The sequence below is a fragment of the Monodelphis domestica genome, chromosome 5, assembly GCF_027887165.1.
Source record: "Monodelphis domestica isolate mMonDom1 chromosome 5, mMonDom1.pri, whole genome shotgun sequence".
Lineage (NCBI taxonomy): Eukaryota > Metazoa > Chordata > Mammalia > Didelphimorphia > Didelphidae > Monodelphis > Monodelphis domestica.
This window is the reverse complement of record NC_077231.1, coordinates 240,209,300-240,229,313: the sequence shown is the minus strand read 5'-3', so window position 1 is coordinate 240,229,313 and position 20,014 is coordinate 240,209,300. Positions and strand designations below refer to the sequence as shown.

The 20,014-nt window shown below is 37.4% G+C and overlaps 1 protein-coding gene across 7 annotated transcripts in view; it reads left to right on the top strand.

Annotated features, from left to right (window-relative positions):
• DIP2C (disco interacting protein 2 homolog C) overlaps nucleotides 1-20,014 on the top strand; it is a 634,433-nt gene that overhangs the window by 496,830 nt on the left and 117,589 nt on the right. For all 7 annotated transcript variants that reach the window (XM_007504698.3, XM_007504697.3, XM_007504696.3 and 4 more), the window contains 2 exons: nucleotides 14,267-14,406; nucleotides 15,620-15,756. In XM_007504698.3, coding sequence (XP_007504760.1) covers nucleotides 14,267-14,406; nucleotides 15,620-15,756 — 277 coding nt within the window. The remainder of the gene's footprint in view (nucleotides 1-14,266; nucleotides 14,407-15,619; nucleotides 15,757-20,014) is intronic.

Here is a 20,014-nt window from a genome sequence, read left to right as displayed (position 1 = left end):
AACACCACAGTTGAAGTTGTAGAGATGTTTCTGACCTGACATCCACTGAAATTTTCAGTTATTTTTTACTTCTTTTGGACAATATAGATTCTACTCCTTCCTTCTATAAACAAAAAAAAGTAGTAAATTGATGAGAAGAAAATCACTGTGGGCAAGCTTAGCTCCTCAGAAGCAGAAAACAGGGTTAAAAAGAGCCCTATACTGAATAGGAGAAAATAAAACCTTGCTTCATTCCAAACTCATGCACCTGCTGCTGGCAAACTATAGTCTCTTTTTATGGTTCAGTCAGTACTGCCATGGAGTACTTAACTGGTCAAATTAGACCTCACAAAAACTGGAGAGAAGTACTTAAGAGAAATTATGGATTCAGAGATTTTCCTGCATGCTCACCACCTCCTAGGCAGTATAAATGCCAGAAACATATATCAAAAGATTACTATTCACTGCAGTGTCCTCAGATGAGTTCTGCAGCTTCTGACGCAGCCTCCATCTCTAAAACTCAGGTGGTTCTACTGAATTTACTCATAGATATATATTGGGAGAATGTTGATTAAAGGAATATTTGAAAAGCACTTGGGGCTTTTTAGAAGAAAGATGCTGCTTAAATAAATGGCTGCTATTAGCAATAAGAGAATATAATTATGTAAAATAGCAGTTAAAACAGCACCTTGGGAGAATAAGTAAAAACTCACCTGCCATCTCAAGTCAATTTTCCTATTCAGATTTTTCTGACTTAGAAGTTTGTATAATGAATATATCAGCAACTAGAGGAAAGATGGAGGAAAAGAGATTTGGGGCCATGTGGCTTCAAATCCACTTAGCCTCCCTGGGTCCCAATTGTTACTCTGTACTCTTTTATGAGGCAGAAAATGATATGATGGCATTCCAGGGCTCTCTTCAAAACTGAGCTCCCTTCTGGTGTTGGAGAGTTGGATTTCATTCCTGACTGTCCAGGAACTTGAAAGTATAATATTTCTATAATTAGAAAACCCCCAAACAATTTCTGGTTTTATATTCCTCTGATTATATTAGGATACTCATACTGTTCACTAAAATAAATAGATGGAAACTATGATCATATAGTATTTTTGTGGTGGTGGTGGTTTTTTATTCAGGCCTTTTAACCTTTACAATCTTAATATTAAGCCTTCCCAAGAACTCTTAATGGTGAGAAGAGCTAGGGTAGTTATCACTGAAGGTATAAATCCAGGAATACAGTGGTCTCTTTTGTTGACCTTGCAGAATGAATCAATTACTCCCTGGGAGAACAGTATATACCTAGACCTTTGGCAGCTCAACTTCACATCCCAGTGACTCCTTTATCCAACACACACACACACACACACACACACACACACACACACACACACACACAGAATCAGACTGGTGGAATCACAATGCTTAGGGGAAAAAAAATGGAAAAGCAACCAGGAATACCCAGCGCCCATAGCCATGATACTCTGCTGTAATTAAGTCCCACTTCTCTCCTTCTGTCTCCAGTTTTGTGAATCCAGGGTTGTGAAAAGTTAATCAATAGTTGGTGGCAGAAACAGAGTTATGACCCAGAGACATCCAGACTCCCACTCCAGTGGACTTTCAAATAGGTGCTACTTGATTATTTTTTTTTAATCTTTGTAGGAAAATATTTTCATTTTATTCAATTTTATACAGATAATGATTTAGGGAAGAAATCTAATCATGGAAATTCTAGGGTCTTTATTAGCCTAGCAAGGAAGATATATGGAAATAGATTGGGGTTTTTTTTAATGCTTTTTAGATCAGAGTGCCTAGAAAAATCCAAACCTACTTACATAGAAGCCTGATGATTCCTGACCACCAACTCCAGTAGTAGACGCTCCTCTTCTTATGGAGTAGGAACTGAAGTACTATTTTTACTTCATTATTTCATTAGAAACCCTGACTATTCACCCCATGAGAACACTGCCAGGATGGTATTCATACTCAGAGATAAGAGCAATGGGTATAAAACATCTGCTCCCCATGGTTTAGCAGTGTGGAAAGTGTGTGGCAGAGCTGGGGAGCGGGAATAAACCTAATTGTTGCACATGTTCAGTCAGAAACCCTGAGGGCATGGGATTTACACTCCCCATCACACATACACATTCACATATACATATAATTCCCTGGCAGGGAATTATAGATTAAATCTAAACAAAAGGCTGGGCTCCAGAGAGCCCTAGGTATTGAATCTTGGCTCAAAAAATGCTTGGGTAACTTTGTTCAAATCAATTAACCTACCTGTGTCCTGGTTGATAAAAGGAAGGTAATACTATCAATGAATAGTAAGTATTTATTAAGCATTTAGTATGTGCCAACCACTTTCCTAATTGCTAGCAAAAAAAAAAGGAAAGGCAAAAACAATCCCTGCCCTCAAGGAGCTCATTAGCACATAGAGGATAAAAAAAGAAATAATGGAAGGTAATTTTTCACCCAATAGCAGTGCAGGGAGCCAGGAAATAATTCCAGAGGAGAAGGTCCTTGAACTTAATCTTAAAGAAAGCTAAGGATTTTAAGAATCTGAAGTTGGGAGAGAGAGTATCACAGTCATGGCAAAGAGTGAATGCAAAGCCATGGAGATGGGAATGGTGTGTCAAGGGCATAGTAAATAGAACATTATGGCTAAGTAGAAATGAGTAGAAAACACTGGAATATCAGTAAGACTTCAAATGTAAAACCAGTTACTTTATTTTTGATTCTAGAGGCAAATGGAAGTGTTGGAGATGTGACTGAAGGTAAAGGAATTAACTAGGAAGACCTCTGCTTTAGGAAAATTACTGTGGCAACTGATTAAAGAAGGAATGGAGATGGCTTGGAGCTGGGAGAGACTGAAGAAGCAGAGTTACCATTTAATTAGAAAGCTATTGTCATAGTTGGGATGGGAATTATTAAAGCCTGGAACTATGGTGGTGGCTATGTGAGTGGAGAGGAGGAGATGATATGTGAGAGATCTTTCAGAGAAATCATAGGTTTTCAGTAATGGTTTGAATATATCGAGATAATAGAACTAAGTTTGACACTGAAATTGTGAGCCTAGGTAATATGAAGGATAATGGTATTTTAGGAGAGAGAAGAGTTAGGGAAAAAAGATGATCAGTTCTATTTTGGACCTGTTGAGTTTGAGATGTCTATGAGATAGCCACTTTGAAATGTCCTACAGGTAATTGTTAATCTGGGAGCAGAAGTTCAGGAGAGAGACAAGGATTGGGATGAATCTGCGTTGATCTGAGAGTCATCTGCATAGAAATGAGAGAGAGACAGTTTATTTTTTTCTATTTTTATGTCTAAGTTTATCAACTAGTGCAGTGCTCTGCTCAAAGTGTTTAGTGTTTAATAAATGCTTTTGACATTCCAGAGATGGAAGTCAGCTTTCCATATTATAGAGTTAGAGCTGGAAGGAATCTTAGAGACACACAGAGACAGAAAGAGACAGAGAGAAAGTGGTTAACAATGTGAAATCATGCAGAGGGTTCTAGAAGGATGAATATCAACAAAGAGGCTATTAGATTTAGCAAATAATGCTGAAGATAGCATTTTTATTTGGATGGTAATAAACAGACAGGATAACAGAGTTTAGAAGAGAGGTAGTGGGGCACCAATTCTCAATAATTTTTCAAGAGGTTAGCCAAAATGAGTGGGAGAGATTTAAAGGATAGTTATGATAGGCATGATAGAGTATAATGAGAATTTTTTTTACTGATGTGTGCAATTTAGGTATTTTCATAGATAGCATGGAAATAGTAGATAGGGTGAAATTAAAGACTGGGAAAAGAATGGAAATGATAGGAGCAAACTGCTGGGGAAGATAGATGGGAGGGGATAGGATCAAGGGTAGAAGTACAGGGGTTGACCCTTGGCAAGTAGAAGGATCCATCTCATCATCAAATGTGAGATTAAAGCTAAATATGGTGGGAGGTGACATGAAGAAAATGTGAAACAATCAAGAAGGTAGAAGGAAGGACATTCAGGAACTATTCTCAATTCTTTTGTTAGTGTCTGAGGCAGTCTTCAGCAGAATGGGGTCAGAAGTGTCCCTTCAGGAATGAAACAAAGGTTTGGAATATATGCTCTGGTAAATGATATGGAGGATAAATTAAGGAAGAGAAGGATTGCTTCCCTGTTAGTAAGGAATGGGATGAGATGAGCCCATAGAAAGTTTTAGTGGATCTAGATCTAGTCTTCACAAGGAAATGGCAACAATTAGGGTGACTCCTAGTTGGTCTCTAAGATGGTCCCTTCTAGCTCTCAGCATGATGGTCCTCCTGCTCATCTCCTCATATACCTGGCTGAAGTCAAAGCTCTTTGAAATCATCTTCTACTCCCTCACCCTCTTGGGTGCTTTTATTACACCTTAACCTCTCTATCCAAATACTAGAGGGCTCTGTGAATACAAGGTTATGTGGACCAGTTTGGGGACACCAGAAGTAAACACTGTTTATTTCACCTCATCTGTGCTGATCAAAAATAGTAATAACTCTTAAAAAAAAAAAAGCACTCTACTCTCTACTTCTCAGGGCTATTGGCTGTAGCTGCTGCCTTCCTGCCCCTTGCCTAGTACTACTTGAGTCAATTCAAGAAACATGTTAAATTCCACAAACATATATTAAATGACTACTATGTGCAGAATGCTTTCCCAACAGCTCTGATACTATAATCTCATTAAAAAAGAAAGAATGGGGGTGGGGCAGTTTGGTGACTCAGTGGATTGAGAGCCAGTCCTAGAGATGGGAGGTTATCAGTTCAAATCTGGCCTCAGACACTTCCTAGTTGTATGGCCCTGTGGACAAGTTACTTAATCCCAATTGCCTAGCTCTGTCCACTCTTCTGCCTTGGAATCCGTATTTAGTATCTGTTCTAAGATGGAAGGTAAAGGAGAAAGAAAGAAACAAAGAAGGAAAGAAACCAAGAAACAGGAAGGAAGGAAGGAAGGAAGGAAGGAAGGAAGGAAGGAAGGAAGGAAGGAAGGAAGGAAGGAAGGAAGGAAGGAAGGAAGGAGAGAAGGAAGGAAGGAAGGAGAGAAGAGAAGCAAAGAAAAGAAAGTTTGGAACTGGGGCTTTTCTTCCCACAAAATCCTTACATATAGTAAACACTTAATAAATGCTTTTCCCCCTTTCATTTATTATCAGAGATTCTAGGGGCTTAGCTAGACCCTCTGTATACTATGTAATATTTAAGTAAGAGTAGATACTTAGATTCTTAGACATGTGACATCAATCACAGAGTATTTTGACTTATCACATAAATAGTTTTGCTTTCAGATTGCATTCAATCAGAATTCATGATTCAACTGATTATTATCAGGTATATATTCTCTTCTCTGTTTTCCTAATCTTCTAAATTACAGCTTTAACTTTTCAAATTTGTTGTTAGGGATGCAGAATATAGCTGAGATTCAAAACTACAATTACATCAAGGAGCTAAAATGCCTATTGATATTAGTGTACCTACATCAGAACAGATATTCCATTGAGGCTACACTGACATTGTTGACTAGTTAACTCCCAATTTTGGTCATTTGAAGAGAGTAGATTATAGGGAAATAATAAACACAGCATGGTATAGAGCAGTAGTTTCAAACTCAAATAGAAATGTGGCCACTAAGCCACATAAGGACCCCTGGAAGCCACATATTTACTTAGAAAATTACATGAATATTATGTTGTATTTAATTTCTATTTATTTTGTTAAATATTTTCCTATTACATTTTCATTTGGGTCAGGTCAGACAAGGGACTATTGTTAGCCATGTCTGACACCTCTAATATGGGTAGAGATTAGCAAACTGGTTTCAGTGCCAAAAGACTTGAATTCAAATCTCCCAAAAACATTGGGCAAGTCACTTGACCACTCAGTACTCTAGGCAATAGTCGAAGAATAAGTTTCTTAGAACATACTGACCTGATATTATGAGTTTTTCATATAGGAATTTTCTATATCAGTGAAATTCCTTGTCCTTTCAAGCATTATTATTCCATTAAAATAAACAAGCAAACCAAATCTATTTCTGTAAAAAGAAATGTTTTCTACCAAATCATATTGATTACCACACTGGAATAATTTATAAAAGATCCAATGGAAAAAGAAGTAGAAAGCAATGGAGGCCTGCTCAAGAAGGTAAGACATTTGTTTGTTCAAATTCAATCACCCCAGTATCCTTAATGGTCACTGATTTGGGGACTAAATCTAATTAGTCCAAGAGAATATTTATTATTGATAAGAGATAAAATAAGATATGAAGATCTTTGCAGCCATCTGACAAAAAAGAAAGCCTATTCCATGACACAAGTTGTCAACCACAGCCTTGAGGTTTGGGAGGTACAAGTATCCTCTGAATGGGCTTTGACCCAGAAATATTCAAATCACATGTTTGAAATCACCACCCATTTTCCGACAGAAAAAAAAAGTTTATTTCACATAAGTGGTCATCGTTCTTTGTGACCTATATTTGATCTATAGTTCCAAGTGCCAAAAAACCTTTTGAGACACTGAAGATATATTACAGTGATGGCAAACCTTTTAGAGACTCGGTGCCCAAACTGTGACCCTCACAAGCATGTATGAACTGCCCTATTACTCCAAACAGGGGAAGGAGGAAGAGCTCCCATTTGGCTTCTTGGCAGAGGGGCAGGTGATGTGAGAAATGTCCTCAGGCAGAATGGAGAGGGAGGAAGAGAGCAGCCCCCTCCAACATCCATGCCATAGATTTTGCTAACATGACTATATAACATTGTCTGAGGTCATATTAGTTGTAGTCTACTTATCCTCTCTGCTTAGAGATGCTTTTTGAATATTAATACACTAGACTAGGTGCTTTAAACTTGCTTTTAAAATATTTTATTAACTTAATTTCAGTATCATTGTATTTTTTCTTTGTTACCCTATATATTTTATTGTATGCATTTAAAAATCTTCTGAGAAGGGGTTCCTAGCCCTTCTCAGGATTCCCCAGAGTGCCAAAGGATATGCTCTGCACACAAAAAAGGTTAACTACCAGTGGCTTAAACTAAGATCTGCTGGTGGCACTTTGACAAGCCCCACCTGGTCTGATGTCCCACTTAAAAATGCAGCTGCCATCTGGCAGAAATTCCCTCCAGAAGTCATAGGCTTCTCTAAAGTGGGTCACTACTGTCTGCTTCTCAGGCCACCTGCCTCCTGGCCCTGTACTCTGTGGAAAGAGGAATAGTTGGGGAAACCCAAGATTTGGAATCAGCGGAGAACCCCAGAAGTCTCCAGCTGACAATTAATTGCTGTAAAACCCTTACTATAGTGATTTCATCTGTAAAATGCAGATCACACTGCTTAAACCTTGTACCTGTCAGGATTGTTGTGAGGAAAGCCCTTTGAAAATCTTCCTGCCCTACACAAATGGCTAAGAGATCTTTTCAAACTTCACAAGATGCAGAGAAGGTGCCAACCCACGTTTGTAAAGAAATATGCTCATGTGGGAAGACTCTGTATCCATGGAATCAAGATCCAGGCACTGTCTCTGTCTCTGACCATGGCTCCACTTCAGAGCCATAGAGCTCTATCTAAGCCACACTGGATGCTCCCAGTACAGAGCTGAGGAGTTCTTCTAATCCAGCTGGTGTTCAGTTCTTTCAAGAAAGAAATGGCTGGTTGTCAGTAGTAGTAGAGCCACTGGTTTTATTCTGGATGTGACTTTGGAACAAGAGTCACTAATGCCAGAACAAAGGGATTCACATACAGAATCTTGGCACCTCTCTCAAAGAGTGATTCATCCGTGCCAGAAGTAGAGACAGAGGAAGACAGAGGAGGCAAAGAGGAGAGAGCACTAAACCTGAAGTCAGAAAAGTACCAAGTTCAAATGTGACCTCCATTCACTATCTGGGTGGCTCTGTGTCACTAGCTGTGTGAAGCTGTGTATGACTCAGTTCTTTCAACTGTAAAATGGTTGTGGAGATCAAATGAGATAATATTTGTAAGAAGTATTTAGTATATGGGACAGCCAGGTGCCACTGTGGATAGAACACCAGATCTGCCATTGAGAGGACCTGGGTTCAAATTGAACCACAGACACTAGCTATTTGTGACCCTGTGCAAGTCACTTAACCCCCAATTGCCTAGCTCTTGCTACTCTTCTATTTTAGAACTGATACTAAGACAGAAGGTAAGGGTTGGTTTTTTTTTTTTTTTAAGAATTTAGTATAGAACCTTACAGATAGGAGGTCCTTAATAAATGCTTCTTCCCATCCCTTTTCTTTGCCCCTATCATTTATAGAGTCATTGATTAGTGATTCTGACTACTAATCAGTTAGGTTCATAAAATCAGTCCATCAATAAGGTATTTATTACTTTATCTACTGTGTACAATAGGATCACATGTCTTCAGTCAGGAAGGAACGTTAGAAGCTGGCTAATCTAGTACCTTCATTTTACAGATGAGAAAACTGAGGCTCTGAAATACTGTGACATACCGTGCTCAAAGTGACATATCCCATACCTAATAATCATTAGGAATCCAGGTCCTCTCACTCCAGTGCCAGGGATTTTCCCAGAGTATCACAAAGCTCTATTATCTTTCTAACACTCTCCTCCCCTAGCTCACTGACACTCCTCTGATTTTAGCATCCTGATGTAGCTGAAAGGATATTAAGGTTGAAGTCAGGAGACTTAGCTTTGAGTCTCATCTCTGATACTATCTATGTTATTGATTGCCTTATAACAACTTCTCTGAACCTCATTTTCTCCATCTGTAGAATGGGTATGATAACATCCTCTGTCTCCTAGGTCATTTGTAAGCCTGAAGTACCACTTGAACATGAGATTATCGTGATTATTTGTCCTCAGTTCTTTTCATCATTGTTGGTAGGGAACATTCAGGAAACCATACATTTATGCATGCAAGAAATAAAAGAAAAATAAATCCAAAAGAAATAAACGAAATCCCTCAGCAACCACCATGGTTTCCACAGAGTTGGAAATAATTATTAGGTTCCTGTGCCAGTCCATCAAAGCTAATTCAAGCCATAAAATCCCTATTGTGCTAAGTAGCACCGCAATGATACCTGACCACCGACATCACTTGTATGGGGAAAATCTGTCCTGAATTCCATTGGATCACATCAGAAGGGAAGAGCTCTTTGGAGGTAGGGAGGATGAGATAAGAACACCTAATGCTTATCACCCAAGACAGAATGCATCCCTCTCCATATAGAGAGAAGGCATTCTCTGCCCCTGGGTATCCTATATAAAAGACATCAATCAACAGATAATTATTAAGCACCTACTATGTACCAGGCACTGACCTCAGCGTTGGGGAAAGAAAGACAAAAATGAGACAGTCCCTGCCTTCAAAGAGTATCCTCTATAAGAGAAGATAATGAGCACACACAGAAGTATTTACAGGCTATGTACAAAATAATAATCCTGCAAGTTATGCAGAGGAGAGGCACTTAGCCCCTGGGAGAATCTGAAAAAACCTCAAGAGGGAGAGTGCTTGGGCTGACCTTTGGAGGAGATGAGAAAGCCCCCTCTCTGGTTTCTGTTACTGTTGTTCTTATTAGAGCATCCAGGGAGACACACATGAAGGTCTTTTCTCTGTAAAAACAAACAAATAAATAAATAAAACAGTGAATAAAGACCTTTCATTTTCCTCCATTAGAAAGGATGCCGAGAATGACAAAGTGGAATTTAAGCCATCAAAGGCCATTCCCAGTCAGTCCATTAAAGGCTGGAAATGCATTCATCATAACTGGGTTATTTACTTGCTTCCATTTATTCTTCCTTAAGCACATTTGGGCTCAGCCAAATCTCTGTTTGCCGACAGTGGCGGTTGCAGAGAGATGTCGCAACCTGTAGTGCATATTAATTGAAATTTATAGTAGCTATTACGTCTGGTATTATACAAGCATGATTAGCTAAAGAACTTTCTAGTATTTCAAATAGAACAGAGGTGGCCTGACAGGTAAAGAGAGGGATGCGCATGGTCCTGGAATGTAAGCATTGGCTTGAATGAATTCCTGTGCAAAGCCAGATAGATCTCTTCCCTCCTTTCATTTTTCCTTGAAATTGCTGCCTTTGTGAGTTCATCTCTGTTGCATATCATCTGCAGGAAACATTGTGTTGGGTCTGCCTTTTACATTTTTTCATGTAAGAATACAGAATGCAACATGAGGGGTAGCTAGGTGGTACACTAGATAGCGTATTGGGTCTGGAGTCTAGAGTCAGAATGACCTGAGTTCAAATGAACCCTCAGATACTTTTGAACTGTGTGACCCTGGGTGGGTTACTTCACTTGTTTGCCTCGGTTTCCTCATTTGTAAAATGAGAATAATAACAGTACCTATCTTTTTTGTGAGGATGAAATGAGATGATAAAGTACTTGGCAATTAGTAAGCAAGATATAAATGTTAGCTATTATTCTCATTCTTTTGTCCCAGGAAGCTATGACAATTCAATATGGTGGCTCATGGGTTATGCATGCCATCATTTGACATAGAGATACCTGCACATTCACTCTGAAGCTAATCGTGTGGGAGCAGAGAAATGGGTCTCCCAGTGATCCCCCTTTTGGGCATATGCCTCCCCAAAGGAGGCTAATGACAGAAACAAAGTTCCATTACAAACCACAAAGACATGAAGACAAAAGAGGTTGTTTATTGATTGTGGAATGGATAAATAAACTGGAGGAAGGCAAAATAATATTACTCACCAATAATATTGGTAAATATTAATGTCAGAAAAAATGAAGACCTGTGTCAAGTGATACAGAAGAAAAGGAAAATTATAACACTATATCCCCTTGGTATTAGAGATGCAACACTTAAAGGGCAGAATGTACCTTTTCATTGAATTCACTATATCAGCTGTTTTGACTTGACTATTTTTCTTGTTTACAAAGGATGATTCAATTCTAGAGATTGTATGGAGATGATATATCTGTTTCAAGAAATAGTATGGAATAGCTAGATGACTCAGTGAATAAAGAGCCAGGCTTGGACACAGGAGATCCTGGGTTCAAATCTGACCTCAGATACTTCCAAGGTGTATGGCTTTAGACAAGTCACTTAATCCCAGTTGCCTAGCCTTTAGCATTCTTCTGCCTTGCAGCCAATACTTAATATCAATTCTAAGACAGAAGGTGAAGGTTAAAAAAAATAGTTGGGATATAAAAACAAAGATCATCAATAAATATTTTTAAAGTTGGTCTGTGGCTCTAGCACCAATTATTAGTTATTTTGGGGAGTCCATATCTGTAACAGGGACCATTTGCATCCTTCTCTTTACCTCTGTTTGGTGTAGCTAATCATGCTAATACCAGAAGAATAACTAATAGAATTTCCAATTAATATGCACTACAGTTTTCACCATCTCTGTGATAAGAAACTCTCTCTACCAGGACAGATCAGCAACTCAATAACGTAGTGCCTTAGAGAGTTGTCTAGGAAATAAGAAGTTTAATGGCTCACCTAGGAAAATACATGTCATATGTGTGCAAGGCAGGACTCCAATTATGACACAATGGATAATTGCATAAAAGAATATGTTGTTGGGAATCTCCAAGAATTGTCGACAGGGATGTTTTCTTCCCCTTATTACCTAATTTATAACTCCAACAACCATTAAGTTGGTTATAGAAATAAAGATATTCTAGTTAAAATAATATGTTATGACTTCAGATTTCCTAAAGACAGTGTCTTGTAAGAAAACTTTATGAAATCATCAGTTTTTGTTGTTCTACTTTTCTTCAAATGTAATTTAAAATTGAACAATGGCAAATCTACTACTTTCTTACGTAGCTTGAATATTTTGTGTAAGCCTCAAGGTTCTTGACTAGAAATCAGTCCCAAGTTATACTTGGCCCCTTCCTACCTTTCTTCCACACATGCTCTGATCTAGCCATCCTGACCTGCTTGTGGTTCCCACACAGGACATTCCATTTCCTTTCTCTGTGCCCCATACCAAGAATGTTCTGCCTCCCCCCCTCAGCTTCTTAGCTTCCTAACATTTCTTAGATATTCAACTCAAATATCCCCATTCCACAGGAAGCTGTTGGTGCCTTCCCTTCTCAGATCTTCCATCTACTCTGTATGTATCTTGTAGAGGACTCTATTAATACATTTTCTCTAACATCTGAATGGAAGCTCCTTAAGGGCAGGGGCTCTTCTTGCTTATCTTTATATCTCTGTTGCCTTTCTCATACAAAGTGGTAAATAAATACTGGTTGGTGGACTGACTGATTTACATTTTCTGTCTCTTGGTTATCTTCTGTTCTGTTTTTTAATATCTGAAGGGAAGAGGGGCAGCTAAGTAGCTCAGTGGATTGAGAGCCAGGTCTAGAGATGGGAGGTCTTAGGTCCAAATCTGACCTCAGACGCTTCCCAGCTGTGTGACCCTGGGCAAATCACTTGACCCCCATTACCTAACCCTTACCACTCTTCTGCCTTGGAACCAATACACAATATTGATTCCAAGACGGAAGGTAAGGGTTTATATTAAGAAAAAAATGTTTTTGAAGGGAAGGTAGGTCTGCACAGGTGAATGTAACTTTCAAATTTCTGACTGCAGTTTCTAGAATGTCATCAAATTTTTCTCACCACGAAGCATGCATAAATAACAATTATGTTTGCCCAGGGGAAGTATGAGATTCAAAGACACATATCAGAACATGTTGGAATTTCTCTCTGATATTGGATTCCAGAAGAACACATTTTTTTTCAGACTTGTGCCTTCTTTTCTTTAAAGGCATAGGCGTAGGTGAAACTAGTGCTGAAATCTTTTACTGGCCACCATCTATCTACATAATCAAGTACATAATCAAGTTCTGTATGGTAAAATAATTTTTAAGTTAGACTTTCTCCAAGGTTAGCTTGGAGTTAGTCGTCAGTCTGGTTAGTACCTCTCATTTGTGTCTTCTTCTACTGATTGGAATTTATCTTTACCAAGTAGCATCCCATGAGCACTGTTAAGCAATATTAGCTCTAGGGTTCTTTCCCTTCCAACTCCTATACAAGAGGATTTGTTTACAACTTTTTCAAGAGTGAATATTTCTGTTGGCTCAATTTTGCCTAATTAGTTACTATATCTGTGGGTGTGGATGTGTTTTGCTTCCTTTGTGTTCTTTGTTTTATGTATAGAGATGCTCATTATAAAATTTTATAGTCAGGGTTGATTTTTCTCTTACTGGTCAAAGACTTGTTTCAATTTTTAGCCCCCCAAACTAGATCAGTTAAAGCGCATGTCTAAAAAACAAGTAGAATAAATACATAGTCTACACTAATTGTGACCTCCCTCCCACTACACATACATCCTAAATACCATTAGATATACTTGCAAACATACCAAATTTATAAGGGATAAAGCCTTCGCTTAGAAAGAAATTGAAATGCCAAGTAAGTCCTGGTGCTGTCTTCAGTAGTTCAAGACATAAGTCTCCCTGTCTAGAGCCTAGGAAAATAGCTCATGTAAATATGGGGTTTTGTTTGAGATGTGGCAATAGATGAGGGCATAGAATTCATCTTTGTAAATTTTTGACTGAAAAAATTTATCTATCCAAATAAGAGGCTGCACAGACAGAATTTTAGGACTATCTACTGAATATTTTAAAACTAGTGCCCATGAACTTTAAAAAAATATATTTTGGTAACTATATTTCAATCTAATTGGTTTCCTTTGCAATCCTACGTGTTTTATTTTGTGCACTTAAAAACATCATTCTGAAAAGGGGTTCAGAGGCTTCAACAAATTGCCAAAATACTCAGTGGCACAAAGACAGAAGTTTGAAAATCCTTGTTCACTGATATAGTGGGTGACCTTTGAGAAATTATTCTCTTTTGCCCCCATTTGTAAAACTGGGCAACGCAAGATGGACCTATCTCATGGCAAGGTGTTCATTAAACTATTGTCTTTTAGATACTGTACTATACTATACTTTAAAACACAAAAGCATGTCATATAAGAAGAAATTGTCATTAATATTTATTATTTATTATTAATGTCATCAATATGTCAATATTAAGAATAATAACAGAGAAAACAAGTTTTGTAAAAAGTGTCAAGCACCTTCTCTGTCACCCTCTAAATTTTTTTAATTGAAACATTTTATTAAATTTAGAATATTTTCCTATGGTTATATGATTCATGTTCTTTCCCTCCCTTCCTCCCCCCCAAACCCCATAGCCAATGCACAATTCCACTGGGTTTTACATGTATCATTGATCAAGACCTATTTCCTTATTATTGATCATTTTAAAAGCTTCCTTTTCAACCTTTGATCTTGTCCTGGCAGGCCAACAGATGATAGCAACCAGCCCCCGGGCAGGGGAGTTCTCTCTATGCATGGGCTCACCTATGGTGTGATCAGAGTGGATTCTGAAGAAAAGCTCTCGGTTCTGACTGTGCAGGATGTAGGCTTGGTCATGCCTGGAGGTAAGGACTAGCTGTGGGATTGTATTCTGGGAAACAGGCAAGGGGAGATTTTTTTTGTTTAACTTAGAAAATTGTGGTCATAGAAATATCATGACTTTGTAAACTAGAGGAACTGTGGGAACAAATTTGGAGATGACCTGTTTTTTTTGAGATGATTAAGAAATGCTTTCTTTGAAAATTTTGTCCCATACTTATTTTGGCTAATATCTTTCCCCTTCCCCTGTCTGTCCTAATTCTGCCATGAACTAACTATATGACATTAAGTCAATCATCTAAGCTCTCTTGGCTTGCATCTTATAATTTGTGAAAATGATGGAGTTGACCTATCTCTCTGGTAGGTAAAGTCACATCTAGTATTAAAATTCTGTGGGAGACAGCTAGGTGGCTCAGTGGATTGAGTGCCAAGCTAGAGAAACGAGGTCCTGATTCTAATCTGACCTCAGACAGTTGTGTCTGCCTGTGAGCCTGGGCAAGTCACTTAACCCTCCCAGCATAGCCATTACCACTCTTCTACCTTGAAATCCAATTTTAAGATAAAAGAAAAAAAAAAAGGTTTAAAAAATAAGGGTTAAAAAAACAGATAAAGCATGTAAGAAAAACTTGAAAACTCTAGGTGTGGAATGATTAAATATGAGACCCAACTTTTCTTTGGATAGTTACACCTATTAAAGTAAATTTATGTTGACAAAGCAGCCAGCTGACACTTTTCCTGCATCTCAAACTTAATAAAGAATTTGAGATCAAAGCTTAAGATTTTCATTAGACAGTTGAAGCCGAATATAGTTATGGCTTGTTGCTTTAGCAGTTAGCTTTGAAAAGACTTGTGTCCTTGCATGCATTTGTTGATTTCCAGGGATGTGGCTATCCTATACCTTCAAACGATTGCCATATTTTGTTTTATTTAATTGGGTCACAGGATACAGCAATACCAAGCCCATATGTGCTTATATCCTGGGTTTTTCCTAAATAACTGTCTTCCCCACACATCACAGAAAGTCGCTATTTGTTTTAGATTTCATATACTGAAATTGGAGAAATTTAAATATTTATCTGCCACAATTTTTGCTAGAAAACACAAAATCACGACTTCTTTCTGGGAGAAGCCAATTCTGGTCTCTTTATTATTCTGTTGATCTGATGCCAGGCACTGTTTTCCACTGTGGGGTGCACATTCTTTTGTAATGTTCTTTGTGCTTTCTTGTTTCACTTTTAGCTATCATGTGTGCGGTGAAGCCAGATGGAATTCCTCAGCTGTGCAGAACAGATGAGATTGGAGAGCTGTGTGTGTGTGCAATTGCTACGGGTACCTCGTATTATGGCCTCTCAGGCATGACCAAGAATACTTTTGAGGTAGGCTCAATGGAAATGTCACCAAACCACCCTGGCGGAGGGTCATTTTCGAAGCATCACCTCACAGTAGCTATTTTTAGATCTCACCTGGGGATCGAATAGGATAGGATTATGCTTTTTCTTTAAGGAAAAATGATAGCCATTTTTGTTAAAATGATTGCCTGATGCATTTGGGGAGTTCTATGAGAGCTGTAAGACTTCCTACATCACTCTGGTTTAGTGCCCAGTATCAAGAATGGAGGGCTTTTTCTCTGGCACTCATCAGTCTAGTGGTCACACCACTTATGTGCTTGTGTTCAGATGGCATTTTGGAATGTATTATACAAAAACCAACTAGTCTGTAAGCTCTTTTAGGGCAGGAAACATGAGTTATCTATCTTTGTATTCCTCAAAACATAGACATGTTGGTGCTCCATAGTAGGCACCAAGAAAGTATTGAGTGAATGAATGAATGAATGAATGTCCAGCAGACCTGAGAGGACCCGGTTTTAAATTGTGGCTTTGTCACTTTTTATTTGTGTGATATTGGGCACCTTCTATGACATCTTTGGACCTCAGTCCATGATCTATAGAATGAGGGACTCTGGTCTCTGAGGACCTTTCCAGCTCTAAATCTTTGGTATTGCTTCCCTAATGGGACTTTCTATCTTAATTTCAATAAGCCAACAGAAAACATATAGGCATCTAAAATATGTGTAAATTAAATAATTGGTGTGTAAACATTATGCTTCAAAATATGAGTAAATGTGTATTGGATAAAAGTGAGTAAAGATGAATTAATGGGGACTTAATGTTTAAATAGAATAAGAGTATGGTAAAAAGTAAAGATTATCACTCTCTGTGCTCATGTTTTGCCCCTCTACTGGACTGTAAATTTCATGAAATCACAGGGACGAGATCTTATCTCAACTTTGTTTTTCCCTCCAGTGACTAATACAGGCTTTGAATACATTAAATTCTTAATAAATGACTGTTGGTTGAATGAATGAAAGAATGAATGAATGAATATTATTTACTCTACAGCTTTGCCACTGGCCAGTCTAGTGAATGGTCAAGAATCTTGATGCACCCCAGTGTTTTTCACAGAATGGACAGAAAACATATTTGCAAATCCATGGTTCTAACACAGTAGTATAATGTAATAATAATAATAGCTAGTATGTAGTGCTTTAAGGTTTGCAAAGTGTTTTGCAAATGTTATCTCATTTTAGTCACACAACAACTCTGAGTATTATTGGTACTGTGGGACTTAATAGGCAGGATTATTATCCCCATTTTCCAGGTCTAAGACAAACAGAGCATAATGACTTGCCCAGGATCACACAACTTTTTAAGTGTCTGAGGATGCATTTTTTTCTCAGGTCTTCATAACTCCAAGTCAAGTGCTCTATCCACTGTATTAGCTAACATTTAACTAAGTAATTTATATAAAGTCAGCAATTTGTTTGATAAATCAATAAAGATAAAAGTAAAAATCTTCACATCCTTGAGTAATAAAACTATCTGAAATCTAAGCAGTAATGTTTTTAACAAGTGAATGCCTACTTTCTTTTAGAGGATTAGTCTATGAGAATAGAGCCTTTATTTTTTATGCTTTCCAGAGTTCCTTGTGATACTGTCCAAAGGATATAATATTTTTGGAATCATAATCTTCATAACTTTTTTGAATTTATATTAAACTTTTAAAAATATTCTTTGAATCCAGACCCAAGTGTGCCTCAGTAAAATGTATGTCTCCTTCCATATGTGCTTCATTTATATTATCCATTAGCTTAAAGACTACATATATACTCTGAGTCACTTCTTTTATGTTTCTCTTTTTCATTGTAGGGAGCAGTAGTAAGAGAAAGTAGCATCTTCATGAATAGTATCAAATATTTTTGTAACTAAACATGAGTTACAATTTTACTTATATATTCACTTCCATATTTTTGAATTTAAAATAAATTCTATTGACTTATTTTTTGTTTACTTGCATTTCCAATGTATCTCTTTCACTTTCCCCTCCCAGATATTCATCCCTTAAAATAAAGAATAAAAAAGAGAAATAGTAAAAGTTCAGCAGGGCAACTTGCATAGTGGATAGAGTTAAAGGTCTGGAATCAGGAAGACTCCCTATTCCTGAGTTAAAATTTAACCTTAGGCATTTACTAACTATGTAACCTTGGGCTAGCCTCAGTTTCCTTATCTGTAAAATGAGATGGAGAAGGAAATGGCAAACCAGTCTAGTCTCTTGGCCCAGGAAATCCCAAATGTGGTCACAGAGTCAGACACAATTGAAGAGCAAAAGGGTTCAGCAAAGGTAATCACCATGAGAAAAGTGTGATGCTATATGCAGCATTCCATACTCATCTTCTCCCACCTCTGCAAAAACAAAGAGGGAAGTGCTTTCTCATATCTTCTTAGGGACCAAGCATGGTCATTATAATTTCCTAGAATTGCATTTTGTTTCTTTTGCTGCTTTTTTTTAATCACATATGTGGTTGTAATCATTATATACATTGTGATATCTGTTTTTGTTACAGATTTAATATAATATAATAAATATTAATAAAATAATAATAATATGTTATACATCATTTAAGAAGGCAGTTGAAACTATAGAGACTATCTAGACTAGGGTGCCTGAGTAGTAAGGAGTCTCAAAATAGTCATATATAGTAGGGGAAAAAAGACTCAGGAAGACTTTGGTAGATATTGTGAAATACTTGAAGGGCAGCCATGTGGAACAAGTCAATTTAGCCTATTGGTCCAGAGAAGTTAGGAGGATCTCATGCACCAATAAAAGGAAGATGAAGTGAGGTGATGTGGTGAGATAAACACTACCCTCGGGAACATAAAATGAGGTACCAGCTATGGAACACTATGTCATTTAGGCTGCCTTAGCCCGTTTCCTCATTTATGAAGGAGGGATAGTAATATGGTCGATTTGAGGGCTATTCCTTCACAGGGATGTTTTGATAGTCAAATTAGGTTTATCAAGTACTCACTAGTCATAAAGTGCTATATAAATAAATATAACCTTATTATTAAGTTATCTCTGCAGTTAAATGAACTCTCCATATGGATTGTAAAGTAACTAGAGGATCAAAAACAAAATGAAATTACAGAAGAAATGGAAGAAAAGCCTTTTCGAAGAACAAAATTTTAATTCTATCAGTTCTAAGTCATTTTGCTTTCCAGTTAATCACTGATAAATAGTAAGGTATTACAACAATTATTTATAGAAGCAATTTTTTTGTTTTTGTAAAGATTTAGAAATAAATTAGATACCATCAATTGAGGATAAGCTAATTTTTTTCCCGTCCCTTAATTTTTTTGTTGTTGTTGTTGTTATTTCCAAGGATGGTTCTCTGGGAAGCTAGAGGGAAAGACATTGGGAAAAATAAAGGTGATATAAAAATTAAAGATACCAGTTAAACCTGTTTTTAAAAAGAAAATACACTTGGAATATATTTGGAGAGGCAGGGTTGTTATTAGGGAAAGAGCTCTGACCATAAAGTGAGGAAAAATATGCCATGGATACTTTCTAACTTTGTGTCCCTGGGTAAGTTGTTTAACTTTCATGATCAGTTTTCTCATTGGCAAAAGTGGGTAAAATACCTGTAGTGCATTTACTTATCTTAGGAGACCCTTAATTTCTCGTTTTTATTTCCTTGTCAAATATATCTAAAATAATTTTATCAACAAACTAAAAATCTAAGATGTTCTAAAAATCTAAGATGAGTTCTAATCATAGTTCTTCTACATTTGCTGTTCAACACCTAGAAAGGTCACTTCTCTTCTTTTGACCTTAGTTTCTTATTTACAAAATATGGAAGTTAGGCCCTACTAGTTGTAAACTTTTATTATACTTTTTCATGTGTCGATTAGTTTTGCTGAAATACCAGTCTCCCAGAAAATAACAACAGTGGAACATTTTATAGCAAGACTTATATTCCATTAGGAGCTCATATTTTCAATCAGAAACTAAATCACCATTATCAAGAATATTGTGGAAGAGAATCCTTCATTGACTCTGGTTCAACATCAATGAGGTGATTTGGAAAGTCATTTCAGTTCTAATGTCCTGGGATTTTGTTTGTTTTGTTTGAGATTGGTTCACCCCATTCTCACTCAGGCAGAAAGTACAGTAGTCACTTTTGGGCCAAGCCCAGTAATGGTCAGCATGGAATCTTTGAACTGTTCCACTTTTAAGCTGGATAGTTCACTAATCCTTAGGCAACCTGGTGTCCCTCAGTCCCAGAGGCTTGCCATA